Source organism: Lissotriton vulgaris, unplaced genomic scaffold (genome assembly GCF_964263255.1).
Source record: "Lissotriton vulgaris unplaced genomic scaffold, aLisVul1.2 SCAFFOLD_3290, whole genome shotgun sequence".
Taxonomy (NCBI): Eukaryota; Metazoa; Chordata; class Amphibia; order Caudata; family Salamandridae; genus Lissotriton; species Lissotriton vulgaris.
Genome location: NW_028248366.1, coordinates 195,995 through 213,479, shown reverse-complemented (window position 1 = coordinate 213,479; position 17,485 = coordinate 195,995). Strand labels below are relative to the sequence as shown.

The 17,485-nt window shown below is 41.5% G+C and overlaps 1 protein-coding gene across 1 annotated transcript in view; it reads left to right on the top strand.

The window, feature by feature from the left end:
* LOC147664133 (breast carcinoma-amplified sequence 1 homolog) overlaps positions 1-17,485 on the top strand; it is a gene marked incomplete at its 5' end in the record, with an annotated part of 194,160 nt that overhangs the window by 38,249 nt on the left and 138,426 nt on the right. Inside the window, one exon of the mRNA XM_086949959.1 lies at positions 5,622-5,816. Coding sequence (XP_086806085.1) covers positions 5,622-5,816 — 195 coding nt within the window. The remainder of the gene's footprint in view (positions 1-5,621; positions 5,817-17,485) is intronic.

The following is a 17,485-nucleotide window of genomic DNA, read 5'->3' as shown; positions in this document are numbered from 1 at the left end:
TTACGAGTCTCAGAACATTTGACCCAGAAACATGGCACCATAAGGAAGAGGGGATCTCACCGGGGTCCAGCCTATTAGAAGCACCCTTTGTCGAGTGCTTAAGACAAAACAACCCTTGGAATAAAATAGAGGAAAATAGTGAACCTAGGCAGAACCAGGAAAATCAAATGACTCCAATAGAGTCGGGTTGTAAATTATTATTCAAACCAGAATATCAGACAAAAGGAATGATGGACACGCTGAACCAGGGTAACATATTGCGGCTATTCAGAGATATTCCAGAATTAAGGGAAATAACAACGTATGATCTCAAAGCAGTAGAAGTTGTTCAAATGAAAAAAGATACAGACTGGGAAATAAGTAGTACAACCTGGGCATCAAAAGAGATAACCAACCTCATCTTCTCAACAAGATCAGTCTTTGCAACATGGGGAATAATATTGGCATACCCAGTGCCTACAAAGTACCCATATCCACTGTTGAACAATGTAGCATCCAAAGTCCCAAGGATTGGTCTTGGATTCCCCACGCACTGAACCCATACCGATCCTGATGGAAAAATCGGGACCGAAAAGAGTAAAGTGAGAAACATCCAGGTACAATTGAAATGTGAAATAAAAATAAAAATTTGCTCCTGGAATGTCCATGGTTTCAAAGAAATGGAACAAGACCAAGAAACCATTACCTTTCTGTGTAATTATGATATAATCCTTCTGCAGGAATATCACCCCAAGACATATTGTTGGATATGAGGAACATCATGAAATGGCGGAAAAGATCTCTAAGTACGGTCATCCAAGGGGGGGTTTATCTACATATATAATAAATAAATTCAACTGGAAGACAGAGACAATGGACGCTGGAGTAAACTGGATACAAGTTATAAAATTAGAAAATAATTGGCCTATAAATGGAGTTGGGTGGAATTTGTTGGTTGTAAACATATACATACACCCCGAGAAGCATACAAAAGTAAAAAAACTGTCTGAACTAGTCAACATAATAAAAACTCTACAAATAACACATCAATATCACGAGATGCTCATCACAGGAGACTTCATTTGCAATCTGACAAGTATTAAGGGAAAGAAAAGCAATATCAAATTATCATGGAACGATTTAGAAGCACTGGGATTAGTGACACTAAATGCAAACATGAGGGGTGATCAACCGGCAAGTACCACCTTTTAGCATGGAAATAAATCCTCCCCAATAGATTATACATTAATCAGCAAAGAGCTCATAAAGCAAACTGATCAGTTCAGCATTGTATTACGACCGGAGAGTGACCATTTTCCTCAAGAAACCATACTAAATTTAAACATCCATCAAATAATTACCACAGCATCACTGGTTACAATTCCGGAAGAATTCAACCAAGGGAAACTAAAATGGAAAGGAACCATAATTAATGAGATAATGCGAACAGTGTATATGTACGTAGAGAATACAGCGTTCCTGGAACCCCATTCACTGGTGAAAGACTGGGAGAATTTACACACATTGGTGCTAGACAAATTCCCTGCAAAGTCACTAGAGACCCGTGCACCTGACTCCAACAAAGAGGCATGGTATACCTACAAGCTAAGAGACAAAAAAAGGAATATCGCTAAAGCTTTGAGACAAAAGGCCGCATTAAACAGAATGGGAAAAGAATTTGACAATAGTGAGATACAAAAAATGAGTAAAGAATATAAAGATGAATGCCGAAAAGCAAAAAGGGCACACACAGAAAAACTATGGGAAGACCTGCTATGGACAAGTAAATTACCAAATAGCAATGAATTTTGGGGCATAATCAATAAATTATCAAAAGGAACAGGAGCGCGGCAGAATATAGGAATCAGTGAAACAACATGGCTACAATACATCGATAGCCTGTATAATATTCACATGGACCAATTCCCAAGCCACGAAGAAAAGACACTCTATTGGGAAAAGAATTAAGAAGCGCAGTCACCTTCAACAAAAAAACAAACGAACGGGAAGAAGAAACAACGAGCTGGGACCTGGAAGACCAATTTCCATTAACAACAGTGAAACAAACACTCTCTTTGATAAAAAAAATTGAAAGCCGGGGGCGCCGCTGGCCCAAATGGACTACCAAATGCCCTATTTAAACAAGATCCTGAATTCTGGGCAAGTTATCTCACACCACTCTTTAACCAACTGTTTCGGGACAATAAGATGCCACGGACCTGGAGCGGAAATCTTTTTCACCCAATTTACAAAAATTGGTGTAGAATGAAACCAGGGAACTATAGGCTAATAGCCCATATTGATGTAGAGGCAACACTTTTTGCATCCTGTATATTACGTCATCTACAGGAATGGACAAACATCAATAAAATAATACCTAAGTTCCAAACCGGCTTCAGGGAAGGCATGGGCTCAATCACAAACCTTTCAGTATTGGCAATGTTAATAGAAACCGCAGAAAAAAAGAGGGTAGGATTACTGGCATGCTACATCGATTTAAAATCAGCTTTCGATAGAGTACCACGAGACTGCCTGTGGAAAAATTTGTAATCATGGGGACTCCCGCAGAAACTAATAGAAACCATTATAGCCTTATATACGGAAACATGGGCCAAAGTAAAGTTGGGGGATGGGAAAAGAATATCATCACAAATAAAAATAAGAAACGGCCTAAAACAGGGCTGTGTGCTGTCTCCAAGCTTATTTAACCTGTATCTAGCGGATTTAAACACCTATCTGCAACACGTAAATGGTCATCCGCCAAAATTGGCAAATGAGCCAATACAATTTCTGCAATATGCGGACGATATCGTTGTAGTAAGTCAAACTCCAATTGGCCTGCAAAGAGTCATAAATAAATTAATCGATTATTTTGACACATTAGGTCTGGAACTCAATAAAACAAAAACCGAGGTAGTGAGATTAGCGGGCCCAAGAAGAGGAAAATTTAAATGGTACGCAAAGTACATACAAATTGAGGAGACAACTACATATACATATCTGAGTGTTAAATTGAGCAGAAACATGTTTCTGGTGCACCAAAAAGGGACATCAAAGCCAAAGCCCAATCGCTTACCTTTGCCTACAAACAGCTGCAAAAGAAATTACGCTGCCCCTCATATGGACATCTCTTAAAAATAATGGCAGCTCAACTGCTCCCAGCCCTGTCATACGGGTTGGAAATCTGGCACGGGAAAGAAACTGATATTTTAAACAAACTACAGATAAAAGTTTACAAATCAGTTTTTAATCTTTTTAAAGGATCGTCCCCAGCACAAATACGTTTAGAATTCGGTCTACAAAACCAAGATTACCAAAGGAAAGCAACTTTTACAAAATGGTGCTGGAAACTCAGAGCATCAGAAAAAGAATCATTAAATAACTTATGTTGGTTAGAAATCAAGATACAATATGAGTAAAAAGAACCAAACACTTGGGGCGATTACTTGCGATTTGCACTGGAAACACTAAACATCGAGGAAGTTTGGAATAGCCAATTGGAACGAACATCATTTAATAAAATGTGTAATTTAAATACAAAATTGCTATCCCTGGCAGAGGATAAAAGGAGATTAGCCAAACGCCGCCATGCATGGATTGTAATGAATTCGTATAAAAGACTAAAACCCCAATTTTATCTAGAAGCTCACTTTCGGTTATCGTTAAAAGCAAAATTCATGGCATACAGATTGGGCGACCACTGCTCAAAAGACCTGATTCTTTCCTGGAAAATCAAACAGCAAGCCAAGACATGCCGCCTATGCGGGTACCACACGGAAAGCTTGCTCCATCTAATGTGCACGTGTGAGGCAGTAAAAGAGGAAAGAAGAAAACTGCTGAAACAAGTTCGAAATAACCTAAACATTCGCACCTGCAGACAGGCGGTAACAACTTGGATGGGTGCCACTTCGAACATTCTAATATGCCAAGGTGTAATATTCATGACATTAGTAGAGACTTTACTCTGAAAAAATGAATAGTCAAAGCTGGGACTGGAAAGATGATTTTTTTTAAAACTGCAAAATTTTAAGAAAATGTATTTTTAATTTTTTAATCTAGATTGCCATTCTCTTTCTTATTGTGTACACTTTAGGGTTGTGATAAACCAAATAAAGGTAATCTTTGAATTGTGTCTTATTTAGTGGCACAAGTGCTATTGCAAACTTTTAGTAAATGTCGACAATTATTGTGACATGTCCATAAGTGAGTGTTTTCAGCAAATGCACTATTGAACCTATCCAACATTTGAAAATTAAGTCTCTGAACTAGTCTTGTGTCCTGAAAACCTTCAGGAGTCAGCTCACATAACATTTTTGACTCTCACTATTTCATGCTCTTGGTGGTGTCTTAATGTATTATTTGGAGCAAACACCCTTTACCACCATATTCATTAACCACATTTCTATAGGTGGTAAAGTGTGCCAAAATTGTTTGTGCATCTTCCTTTTGTGGAATTTGGCTGTGGTGGTGATATGTTGTGTTTTGGTGCTGTTGCACTTCTGTACTACATTATTGCACTGTGATGGTGTTATGATGTACTCTGTTTGTTGTGCTGTGTTCACATTTTGATTGTTTTATTGTGTTATGCCCTATAATGTTTTATTGCATTTTATATTTGTTATTGTGATCTGCAAGGCAGCGCAAGTCGCTGCCTTGCCTAACTGCGCAAGGGAAGTGTTCTATGGGCGTTGCGGTGGGTGTTCCCACACAACTCCCATTGCTTTTGACGCATTCCCAAGTTTACAAGGAGTTTTAAACCTAGGAATACCTCAATATCTTACAGCTCCCCAGAGGAGGTGTTATGAGGAAAAGTATCTTTATTTCTCCTCGATTTTTTGCAGCACACAGAGAAAGAGGAAAACGCCTCACTGGATTGTTTTTGTGCAAGAAGGTGCCCCTCCCTGCACAAAAACAATCCTGCCGCCAATCACAGGCACCAGGGTGCCTGCGTTGGCACTAGGCAGCCATAACGACTCCAGCATAGGGGGAAAGGACAGGAATGCACATATTGGGTAAATGCAGTGCAATCCTGCACTTTTCCTGTGGCGCAGGGCAGCACAGCAAGTGAACTTGCTGCACCACTAATCCTATGTATGCCTTAAATTAGTACCTATATCCTTTTCCTCTCCCCTTTACCACAATGGTCTCCTCTACAGGAGAAACTCTTCTTTGAATTTCTAAATTTTTGTTGCTTTTTTATGTTTTTTTTCAAAAATGTGATGCCAATGTCTATGTTGCACCACTCATTTTACCAACTATTCGATGACGGTTTGTGTCTAGTAAAAAGAAGGACATTTGATTTTTACAATATGCAACCCTTACTGAATACATATTGATGGACTCCAGTTATACTTATTTTCTTACTGACTTAATATGCATAATTTGACTTCAAGTTATGTGCACATTCATTTTCCACCGTTATCACTTTTACAAGCATTTGCAAAAGGCCTAATATAAACATATGAAGTCGAATTACTTTCAGGTATACACAGGGCTAACCAGACAAGTTACAATACCTGTTTCTCTGAATGATACATGATGATTCCTTGTGTAATACTAAGTCCTGCAAAAAAGTGTCACAAATTGATCTTACGCAGCAGCGAGTGATATCTAATATTCATGTCTTACTATGTCCTTCAAAGAAAAAAGAAAATGGACTATGTAAGAGATCTCCAAAAATTGGCTTTACAAAAAAGTCATCAAAATCCGAGAAGGCCAAAGGTGGGCAACCTGCTTTGCAACTGAAGCCAGAAACCACAACGGGAGGATCCAGCGTACAGACATCTGAGAGCCCCCATACAAGAAAGGGCACTTTAAGCAGGCTGTTTAGGCACAAGGTCTGTATGATGCCCCCAAGGGAGCATAACCTCCTAACTAGCATCAGATGGCTCATTTCTTCACAAAACACTGAGGCAATGTTTGAGAAAATCAGGTTGAAATCTTCATGATTCTTAATCAGAAGCACCTGAACAGTTTGCTGATTGCTGATCAGCCTTACTAAATATGTAGGATACGTTTCAATGTGTTTATGAAGATGTGCCATCTGTAGCTTGTTTTTTAAGAGTGTCACTAACCAATTAGTAATACATTGCCTTGATAGTTTCATCTAATAAATTTACTCTAATGTTCACTAAACACTAATCTATTCTAATATTCACTAAACACTGACTTTATTTTAAACTCCAGAATGTATTTCTTTTGGAGAATACTTTTTGGCAATAGTTTTGATAAATGGTGGTGTGTGTGCCATATTACATATTTCGGGCCTGATTTATAGTTGGTGGATAGTATACTCCACCATAAACATGACAGATATTGTCTCCGCCATATCACAAGTGCCTTTGGATATAATACCCTTGGTATGCAGCGGATGGATATCCTCCAAGTTGGCGACAAAGTAACCCAACAGTCAAATACTAAAGCAGGCCCCTTATTATTTTTAGTGGTATCCAAACCTATTCATTGCTCCATAGCTGTCAATATGTTGTACCTAAACAAGGTGCAACATATTTTAAATGCATGGACCTTTGTAGCACCTGAGAACAACCAGTCAACCAAGTCTGTTCATTTGCCTTATTGCTTTACCTATGTTAGCCTTCCTTAGGGACTTATGTTGCAACTGGTTGCTGCCCACTTGTGAGGCAGAGGCTTGGCATATTTAAAGTTCAAAAGTGGCAATGGTTTGCCGTATGTGCTCCCACTGACACAATACCGCTTTCTTCAAAACAGTCAAGAAAGGACCCATCCAGTCTGCATTTTTCTGTTTTTCATAAATAAACACAAAAAGCAGTGTTTGTTTATGACTAACACAAAATAATTATTCTAATATTCTGGACATTTGGTCCCAGTGGCTGGTACACTATGCCTTGGATGGTAGTCCTGGAGAGGAAGCAATTGTGTTAGTAAGCCGGGATAATTTAGGAAGGGCCTTACTACCTTATGGATCCACAACACCTGAACCACCAGTGGAGGTCAACCAATCAATCAATCAATCTGTATTTATAAAGTGCGGCTTATCGGCCAAGGGTATCCAGGCTCTGAGCTGTGGGTATCAAGTGAAAAGCCAGATCTTGAGTCCCTTCCTTAGGTGAGTCAATGATGGTGAAGTACAGAGCTGGAGGGGAAGGGGATTCCAGGATTTGGCGGCGAGCTGGGAGAAGTAGCGTTCTCCTGTGTGGCAGCTTTGGATGGAAGATATTTGTGCGATGACAAGGTTGACCGAAGTGGAGGTTCTTGGGAAGTAAGCGGAAGTTCAGTCGGTGGTTCGTGTAGGAAGGCCCTAGGTCATGGAGGACTTTATAGACATTGGTCAGTAGCTTGTATTAGCATCTTTTCTGGATGGGGAGCCAGTAGAGGGTTTTGAGGTTGTATCTTAACTGCACAGCTGGAGCATAAAAGGCCTTTGCACTGACATCACTTTCGCTTGAATCTTCTGCCCCCACCACCTCGGAAATTTACCATTCTAGGATACTCCTTTTTCACTCTGGTTTCAGTTGTAGAAAGCACCTACAGTCATTGAGAGAGGGAGTGGAGTGATGACAGTGCAGGGAGTGGTTAGACACAGCTCAGTGAGTTGCCAGAAGGCTATTCAAGTGAGTCATCATAAGACAGGAAATAACAACGGCAAGGAAAAGCCCAGTGTTTACCCAGGGCAAGTATGAAGCAGATGGAAGGCACATGTAAGGAAAAGGCTGGCACAACGAGGGAATGACTGGAAGAGAGGAGACAATTTGGTGGACACAGCAGCCATGATTGGCACAAGGTGCAGTTTGCAAATCGGGAGTGCCGTGGAATGGCTGACTAGAGGTGGACGAATGGTAAGATACAGAGAAGGCAAAGCAGTGCACATCGAATAGAAAAGGCAAGAGGTGGTAAAGCTGGGACATAGAAGTGACAATAGGCATGGTGAAAGTAAAGTTGTCACCAAGGTGGAACAGTAAAAAAGGGAAGAGGCAGGTGATGAAGATGGTAAATGGGAAGTTGGGACTCACATGAATTAGACAAATTAGGGTGCTACAGGGGAGGGCTGTGGTGGTTCAAGGAAAGCAATGGGAAAAAGAGAGAGGAAGATGATTTGCTGGGAGTGACAACTGGAGGCACATGGGAGGCATTTATGTACAACTGGAGCAATAGGTGGTGACATAAAAGTAACATGGAAGGTCCAGAGGAGGCAAAATTGAGCACAACTTAGCATAGAGGAGGAAATGAAGCACAGGGGTAGAAAGAGAAAAAAAGCTGTAGGCTGTCACATCCAGTTATATGGTTTTCAGTGCAGCAGCTCGTCATTTCTGTTCTCAGAAAGACAAGTTTTGTAAAAGTTCTGGCCCTTCTGTTGCTTTAAGTGTCGCATTTTCTGTGGATATACTGCAGTCTTTATGGATGCTGAGACAGTATTTCTTTAACAAGAATGACAATCTTTGTGCCATGCAGAGGAAAGCTGGAAGGAATCTCCAGAGATTCAGTGGCCATGGCTGGATGGGAATGGAGTACAGGGGGGATAAGAAGGCATCTAAGTGTTAGTTGAGCATGTGTACCCACCCACAGTCCTGTGCTCCTGAAGCCTCTTCTCTCTGAATCTACTCCTTCCTCTACACAGAGTTAACCTGTCCCCGTTATTTCTGCTGCCTCTGAAACCATAGCTCCAGCTCAGGCAATCTCAAAGCAGCCATTCTCTGATGATCTTGGTAAATGGACCATCTTTGGAAGTGACAGGCTAGGTAACAAAAACAAGACTATCTCATATATTCTCATATCTGACCCAGTGGCCTTTGAAAACGGCCCACATTCCTTCCTCAAGGGTCATGCTGTCCACTCATTCACCAGGATTATAAGGAGAGCACAGGTAGACTGGTCCACTCTTTTGCCCTACAACACATCCTGTCTTTTTTCGCATGCTAGCCAGGCTACCCTGTCTGAGTGCAATGGATGTGAGCTGGATCATTCCTGTGACAGTCATCATGCACGAGTACTCAGTAGCTGATGCACATCTGCAAACAGAGTTCAGCTCTGTTGAGTGTTCAACCAGCCAGCACACCATGAAATGTGACGTGTTCTCTCCAGCACTTTCAGCACTACAGGCTTGCTATTCCCAGATGCTCCACCACCAGTCCTACTTTAACGGGACCAAAGTACCTTAAAATTAAACTTTGCGTGCAGTGTGACATCACTGTTGTCACCTAATACATAGAACAGGCCGACAGCCAGGCCCTGTGTTATTATTACTGAGAATCAGGAATGTCCAAGAGAGAGAATTAAAAAAACTCCCAATCCCGAGTGAGAAGTGCTGATGCACCTACCATCAACCATCAGCATAAATTAAGTACTGCACAGACCTGTAGAAGACCTGTAGCAAGTGAATACATTAGCCTGAACTCTTGGAATGCAACTGCATCACATATTTAACACTTCTGGATGAAGAATTGGCTGCCTGTGCTGTTTTACTTATAGTAGGTAGGCACATTATTGCACACAACCAATCATTCTACTGGCTACATAAAATGGGGTCACACACAACACCAGTGGAGAAAGTGAATGCCAAAGCCAAATATTTTAAAGTCTCCCTGTTCATTTTCTATTATATCACAGATATTAAGCAAGCATGGACTTTAACCCCTTCGATGCTGATGACGAGCTCAGCTCGTCATCAGCCACGGTGGTCGCGTGCGGATGACGAGCTGAGCTCGTCATCTAACGCGGCTTTTAGAAAAAAGCCGCTTAGCGGAAAAATAACCGCCACAGCGATGCGGTTAAAGTCATAATGCTTACAAGGCTCTTGCTGTACGACAGTGAATTTATCAAGAGGATCTCAAAAGGGTTATGTTTCTGTTCAGATTAAACTATTGAAATATAGTGCATGGTGGGTACAAAGGTAAAGATACAAAAATCGCAATGGGTTCAAAGTCAGGCATTAAAATTATCATTGAATCTGAAGAAATGTGATTACATCACCTCTTTGTGAAAGAAAGCAAAAGAATGTGAGAAAAATTATAGGAACACAAGGCGTTTTTTTCTGGAAATCTCTGGTCTGCCATCTTGGAGCCCCACCAAGCTCCATTCCTTAAAGAAGACATTTAAACTACCATGTTTGGGAAAATGTTGTCAACCTGCTGGTGTTGTGGCTTCATGAATATCTTTAGTGAAGGACTTGACCCATCTTTAGTCCCCTGAACCACACCTTCCCCAGATTTAACAATGCATGCTACTCAAGAGGCAACGTAGACTATCTGTAAGTAAGATGGAAAATGTCCATCCAGCCCATTGCTACAAGGTTCCTAATGATGTCAAGTGGTTGGAAAATCAGATGTATTGCAATAAAGATTTGTATCTTCAATTTCATACTCTTTCCCATATCATAGATAACGGCAGAAGCGGCCGGTAGTGGGAGTACCTGCCAGGCGGTGACGTGGGGAGGGAGGGAGAAAACTATGTATTACGGAGGTTTACAGGTAAGTAAACATATAAATAAATAAAACGAATTTCGTTGCGTGCACTGCATCGCATTTGGGGATGTAGTCCACTACCAACTGCGGCTGGATAACAGCATTGAAAATTAATGGGGTTTTTGCAGTACTACATTCTTTTCCTTTCAATCAAATATAACCCCACTCGGTAGTACACTTCGTCACAGGTCACATTACAACTTTGTAGTCCAATCTACAATCCTGTGACCTTTGCCAAGGCACTTTTGGTTGCTTTTGCCTGGAGCCATATTGCTTGTTATTTGAAATCCCAGTAGAAGATAATAATCTCTTAGTTCACCTGGTTCTATAAATACACTGTAAAGAATATGTTTTTGCATTGATGGGTGGCCTTCCTGTGATATTATGCCACTATGGGCTCTGTGAACCGGTGCCATCCAAATATTCCAATCATCTATCTTCCAAAAGAGTTTAAATAATGTTCCAATGTAACAGGCTTGTTTTAATGGTGATAAGGACAAATTTGACAGTCAGGAGATTAAGTTTGACTTTCAGGCAGGTAATCTAGCAAACTTTTTCTGAAGTGTGATTATTTTTGGTCCATTTATAGAGTCCAAAACATTATGGCAAATCAAGACATGCAGAAATGTTCTACATTAATAGGAACCTAGACATGTGACAACTGGGACAGAATGTTTATTAGAGCAAATATCTAGTGTACACCAGAACTCTGATTAAGTGCAAAAGTGTTAGAAATGGTGGTCTCTAGTTGGCAAGGGTTTGCAACTTTGTCCAAGTAGAGACCCTTCTTCCAAGTCAGGGCAAGGGGGCTACACTTCTAAAATAACCCCTGCTCACACCCTAGGTAGCTTGGCATGAGCCGACAGGCTTATCACAGAGGCCGTGTGTAAAGCATTTGTGCAAACATACAGTAATACAGCTAAATACTACAAATGGACACCACACCAGTTTAGAATAAAAGACCAGAAATTGCAGAAATCCACAATACAGTATTTAAAAATAGGCAATTTGCAAGAATAACCTGTTCCTTGAAGTCGGTAGCACCGTCCGGTGCTACAGCGGTGCTGAAAACAGAATCCAACAGTTCCAGTCGAGCACGTCAGTTGTGGCATCGGCAGACTCGTAAACAGTATCTTTGTGTTCCGCCCGCTACGTTGGCATGGGCTAGTCGTGTCAACCTTCACGGTTGCTATGGGAAGTGTAGCGGTATGTGCCCTCAACTCGCGTGCAGGCGGTGGCTTAGTGACAGTCATCCAGCGGCATCAGTGAGACCAGGGTTGCGATGGTGACAGGTCACGGTGCAGGCGACAGAGCCGGTTACTGGGAGCTGGCATTGGTCAGTCCGGACTGCGGTGTGGGACGGGACGCTGCATCGTGCGGCTCACGAGCGGTGCCTCTAAGCCATGATGGGGTCACAGGTGTCAAAATCAGCTGGCAGCGACGGTGTAGGTGAGACCAGGGCGGCGGGGTGAAGTGAGATGGTACAGAGAGCAGTGCCCCCAGGTCACAGTGCAAGCAGAGGCACGGTGGTGGTGGCAGTTGTCGTTCATGAGACCAGGGTTGCAGTGCTGGATGCAGCGGGGCTCTCTGCAGTGACAGAACAGGAGGCAAGCTCTACTTCGGAGATCTTCCTCAAGAAGGGGACACAACACACAGCAAAGTTCTTGTCCTTTCCTTTAGCAGAAACAGCTGCTGCAGGCTAACCAAAGACAGCAAACAGCAAAGGGGCAGTACTTCTCCTTCAGTTTCTCCAGCTCTTCTCCTTGGCAAAGGTTCCTCTTGAATTCCAGAAATGATCAAAAGTTCTAGGGTCTAGGCCATAATATTTATAAAGCATTTTCCTTTGTTCTCTGTGGCAGAAAGGCTCTGGACTCAGTCCTCACCAGTTCTCTCCTCTCTGGTCCATCTTTTCCCCAGCAGGATGTGGAGACAGCATTGTGTAAGGCAGAGCATTTTCATTCTGGTGCAAGAAAATCTCTTCCTGCTACTCTAAATGCAGGCCAGGTCTATTCAGCCCATCCCTGACTCAACCAGGATAGGCAGGACACATCTTGCCCCCCAACCCCCACCCCCAGTGGTTGTCAACAGTGTATGCACATGCCCAGCCCCTGTCACTCCAAGGCCAGACAGTCAATCCACAAAACCAGCAGAGGCACACAGGATGGCTAAGTAAGAAAATACCCACTTTCTAAAAGTGGTAGTTTGAAGGACACAACATAAAAATCATCTTTACTAAAAGATGCATTTTTATATTCTGAGCTCAGACATACCAAACTCCATCTTCTCATATTGCCACAATGAGATGTTATACTTATAAGATGTTACAAGTAAACTCCCATTCTATCCTAGGGGATAGATAGCCTTTCAATAGTGAAAACCAAAATACAATGTATTTCACTTTAAGGACTTGTCACACACATTAGTACATGCCCTACCTTTCATATCCACTGCACCCTGCCCACAGAGGTACCCTGGGCCTACCTTAGGGGTGACTCACATGTAATAAAAGGGAAGGTTAGGGCCAGGCAAGTGGGTGCACTTGCCAAGTCAACATGGCAGTGGAGATTGCATGCAGACTCTCTGGGGGCAGGTCTGAGACCCCTTTGCAAAGCTGTTTGTGTGGGTGGCACAATCAGTGCTGTAGGCCCACTAGCAGGATGTGACTTACAGGACCTAGGCACACAGAGTGCACTGTACTAGGGACTTAGGAGTAAGTCAACTAAGCCAATCATGGAAACATCAATCCATAATCACAATTTACAGAGGGAGCACTTGCACTTTGGCATTGATCAGCAGTGGCAAAGGGCCCAAAGCATCTACACCAGCAAAAACTAAATCCAGCACACAGTAACAATGTAGGAGGCAGAGGCAAAAAGGCAGGGAAAACCACGCCAAGGATGCCAGGTCTAACAAAAAGGAATTGGCATGACTAGTTTCTTTTTTTTTTTTTTTTTTTTTTTGTTGTCCTCATACGCCATTAAAGATATTTTCAGTATTGATTATACCGAGATCTTTATGGGAGCTCTTTCTGCAGACACCCAGTATAAATCTCACGGTGCCACCATGTGAACAGTCAGCTCAGTCTCTCAGTTTACCAGACCCTTAGACTGATCTTCGGGTGAATCATTCTGGAAAAAGGGCTAATCATTGGGCAGAGTTGTTATAGACCATCGAGCCAAATAATGCAGGGAGTCCAAAAATGCTTCCTTCTCTTCCATGCCCTACTATCCAAGCTGAGAGTATGCCTAATTGCCCTAATCCAATTTACATATGTCGGATCAATGGTGCTCACCCACAATTTACATATTTCTCTACGGGCTAAGACAATTAAATAAAAAAATAACTTATTATTATCTCGTGGTACATTCTCATAATTAGAAGGGATTCCAAAAAAAACTTGTTGCGTACTAACCTGTATTTCATACCCAAAAAGGGCTTTCATACCTTCTTGTATTTCAAACCAAAATGCTCTAAGTGTGGGACAGGTCATGAACATATACAGGTCGTCTGCTTTTTCCAGATTGCACTTTGGACAACAGGGAGTAGGCCCCTTCGAAAATTTGGCGAGCCTAGCTGGAGACCAGTATACTCTATGGAGAGAAAACAAGTGATTCCGCTTTAAATTGGCAGGTGAGACCGTAAGATGTAATAAGTCAAAGGATACTTGCCATAAGTTCTGCAAGTCGGCGTCCAGTACTTGATCCCTCCATAGCTGATCTGGGAGGGCGAACTCTCCATCTTCTTCCTCGAGTATTGTCCAATAAAGGACTGATGTTTTAAGTGTTCTAGGTTTCTTCATTAAAGCTCATCCAATACAGTCTTGACACCTTTATCCCCTGTAACAGCCTGGGTCCAGCTTTTAATTTGTAAATACTTGAATTTGGATAGGTTCTTATCTGTAAGGACAGAGATGTCTTCCCAACTCAAAAGGTTCCCTCCAGGCAATAACTGGCCCCATGTTCTGATATTTGCATTCTGCAAAGCGATAGATAGTATATCTTTAGTCCATTCAGGAGAGCCAGGAGAGTCCCATATTGGGGCGAGGGCGGAGTAATATGGAATGTTCAGCTCTCTTCTAGCTCTGGCCCACACATATGCCATATCCCTAAGAACCTTTAATCGCACTTTTTTAAAGTAACGTATGTCTCCAAACTTGAACAAAAATGCATTAGATCCTCCCTCGATCTCGGATAACATATTTTGAAACATAAAATCTGTTTCTGTCTCCCCTAGGGTGTCAAATAACCTTACTCCTGCTTTCAATAATAGGGTCCAGGCATATACTCTCAAATCCGGTGTGCATAATCCACCCTTGCTTTTCTTCCTGCGAAGCTTTTTCCATGAGATCCTTATGCCTTTAGAGGCCCAAATAAAGGAGTTCCATTTAGCTTGAATCTTAGTTAATCTGGCTTCTTTAAAGGTAAGTGGTATGTTCTGGAATATGTATATTAATTTGGGTAGCAGCATCATTATTACTACATTGATTCTTCCAATTAGGGTCAGAGGAAGAAATGACCAGCTTTTTAAGGATTCCGCAATTTCTTTCTCAATTTTTAAAAGATTTTTTTCTGCAAATTGATATATGTCCTGGGTAATTTGAATTCCCAGATATCTAATTTGATGTTTCAAAATTGGAATGGAGTTAGCATGGGTTATATTCCAGCACATACATTCTGATTTAGATTGATTAATCAGATATCCAGAAACTTGGCCAAACTTCTCTGCTGCTTTATATATGAGAGGAATTGATTTAATAGGGTCAGTAGTGTACAACATGAGATCGTCCGCATATAGAACGACTTTTTTCACCCAGTTGTTATATTCAAAGGGTAAAATATCTTGATCTTGTCTAATCTTTTCTGCAAACGATTCCATATATAGATCAAAAAGCAGGGGGGAAAGCGGACACCCCTGTCTTGTTCCTCTCTGAATTTTTATGGGAGAGGATAAGCTTCCATTTATTAGTAATCTAGCTATCGGAGCCTGGTAAAATGCTGCTATTGCCCCACAAAAGTTTCTGCCTAAATTGACTTTTTCTAATACTTTAGCCAAGATTTCCCAGTTGACGCGGTCAAAAGCCTTAGCGGCATCTAATGTAATAACCGCTAGTGGGACTTTATATTGAGAGGCAACATCTATTGCACCCACCAAAGCTTGTGTAAGATCTTGTATCGAACGGCCTCTGACAAAGCCCTTTTGGTCTATTTGCAATAGTTGGCCTGCTACCCCGTTTAGTCTCTCTGCTAATATTTTTGCCATGAGCTTATAGTCCGTATTAAGGAGGGAAATAGGCCTATATGAGTCACACTGGGATGGTCTCTTCATTGGTTTTTTTAAAATAAGGGCCACTATGGCATCATTCCAGGAAACAGGAATTTTGCCTCCTTCCTCATATATAGAGGTAAAAAGCAATTTCAGAACTGGTATTATTACAGGTGCTAGCACTTTATAGATCTCGGAGGGTAGCCCATCAGGGCCTGGAGCCTTACTTTTTTTGGCAGAATCTATTGCCAAAGCTATTTCAGTGGAGCTAATTTCTCTGTTAAGATTGTTGGAGGCCTGATCATCTAAAGCTTTAACCTGATATTGATCTAGCCATGACTGTATTAGTTGCTGTTGTGGCAGGAGATCTTCTCTATATACTTCATCAAAATGATGGTAGAAAGCCTGATCAATATCTGTACTTTTATCTGAGATCACATCCATATTTGGAATCTGTACATCCTTAATAAAGTTCTTCTTGATATCCTTTTTTGTTTTCCAGGCTAAAAGTTTTCCGCTGGCCTCACCATATTCAAAATGTGCTAATGAGTTAGCCTGCCAACGTTTCCTCAGCCTTCCGTCTAATAACTGCTCCAACTGTGATTTACATGTTAACAGATCTTTCTTATTATTCTCTTGATCTGTCAGGCTGGGATCTAGTGCGTCCTGTTCAAGGACTTTAATCCTTGCTTCAATCTGTGAAATTTGTGCCTTGTATGCTGAATATTTTGCAATCTGAAATGCTAGTAGGCGCCCTCTCAAAAAGGCTTTATATGTGTCCCAGACAACCGAGAGTGTAGCTGTACCTAGATTAAAAGTAAAGAACTCGTTTGATTCCTTAAGCAGCTTATCTATTACCTCTTCCTCCAACAGAATACTTCTGTCTATTGTGCATCTCTTAACCAGCTGTGGACCTGTCAATTTTAGAGTTAGAGTGACCGCTGAGTGATCAGAAATATGGGCACCAAGATGTTTTATCTCCACCACTTGCTGACTTAGGTGTTCTGCGATCAAGAAAAAGTCTAACCTAGATTTATGCCGTAATTTCTTATTGTGGAAAGTGAATTCTCTTTTTGTGCCATTTTTTTGTCGCAAGATATCTTTCCATCCAAACTGGATAATCGCATTAGATAGCACAGCTCTAGTTTTAGAATTATGTGAGAACCTTACAGTGGTGGATTTATCTAGCTGTGGATCAAGTACTAAGTTAAAATCTCCTGCAAGAATCACCGGATCCTCATAATCCAAAAGTTCAACAAAGAGGTCTTTAAGAGGAAGGGTATCATCCGAATTAGGACCGTAGTATCCCACAATCGTAAATTTGTACGCATGTTGCTTTATTTTTGCTATAACCCACCTTCCCTTTTTATCAGACTTGGATTGTAACAAAGTTATCTCTGAATTAGATTTGATCAATATAGCCACCCCTTTAGTAGCAGTTAATTGCGAGGTGGTTATCACCTGCTGAATCCATTTTTTTCCCTTAAAAATATCTCTTAATTCTTGTTCGGTAGAGTGGGTCTCTTGTAAAATAAAAATGTTTTCAGGTGCATCCTTTAAATACTGAAGAATTCTCTCTCTTCTATGCTTGACCCGTAACCCATTAACGTTCCACGAAAGAATCTTAAGGTATGATGAATGAGCTACCCTATATTGCATTATTTCTCCTAACAAATGTGTATACAATGGAGCTTTGAATATGGCGATTTGGCCTTTTTTTTTTCCCCCCAGATGCTCCCCACCCAGTGCCCTCCCCTCCCTTCCCCCCCATCCTAGCCCTCCCGTGCTCCCTTGGAGAACCCCCC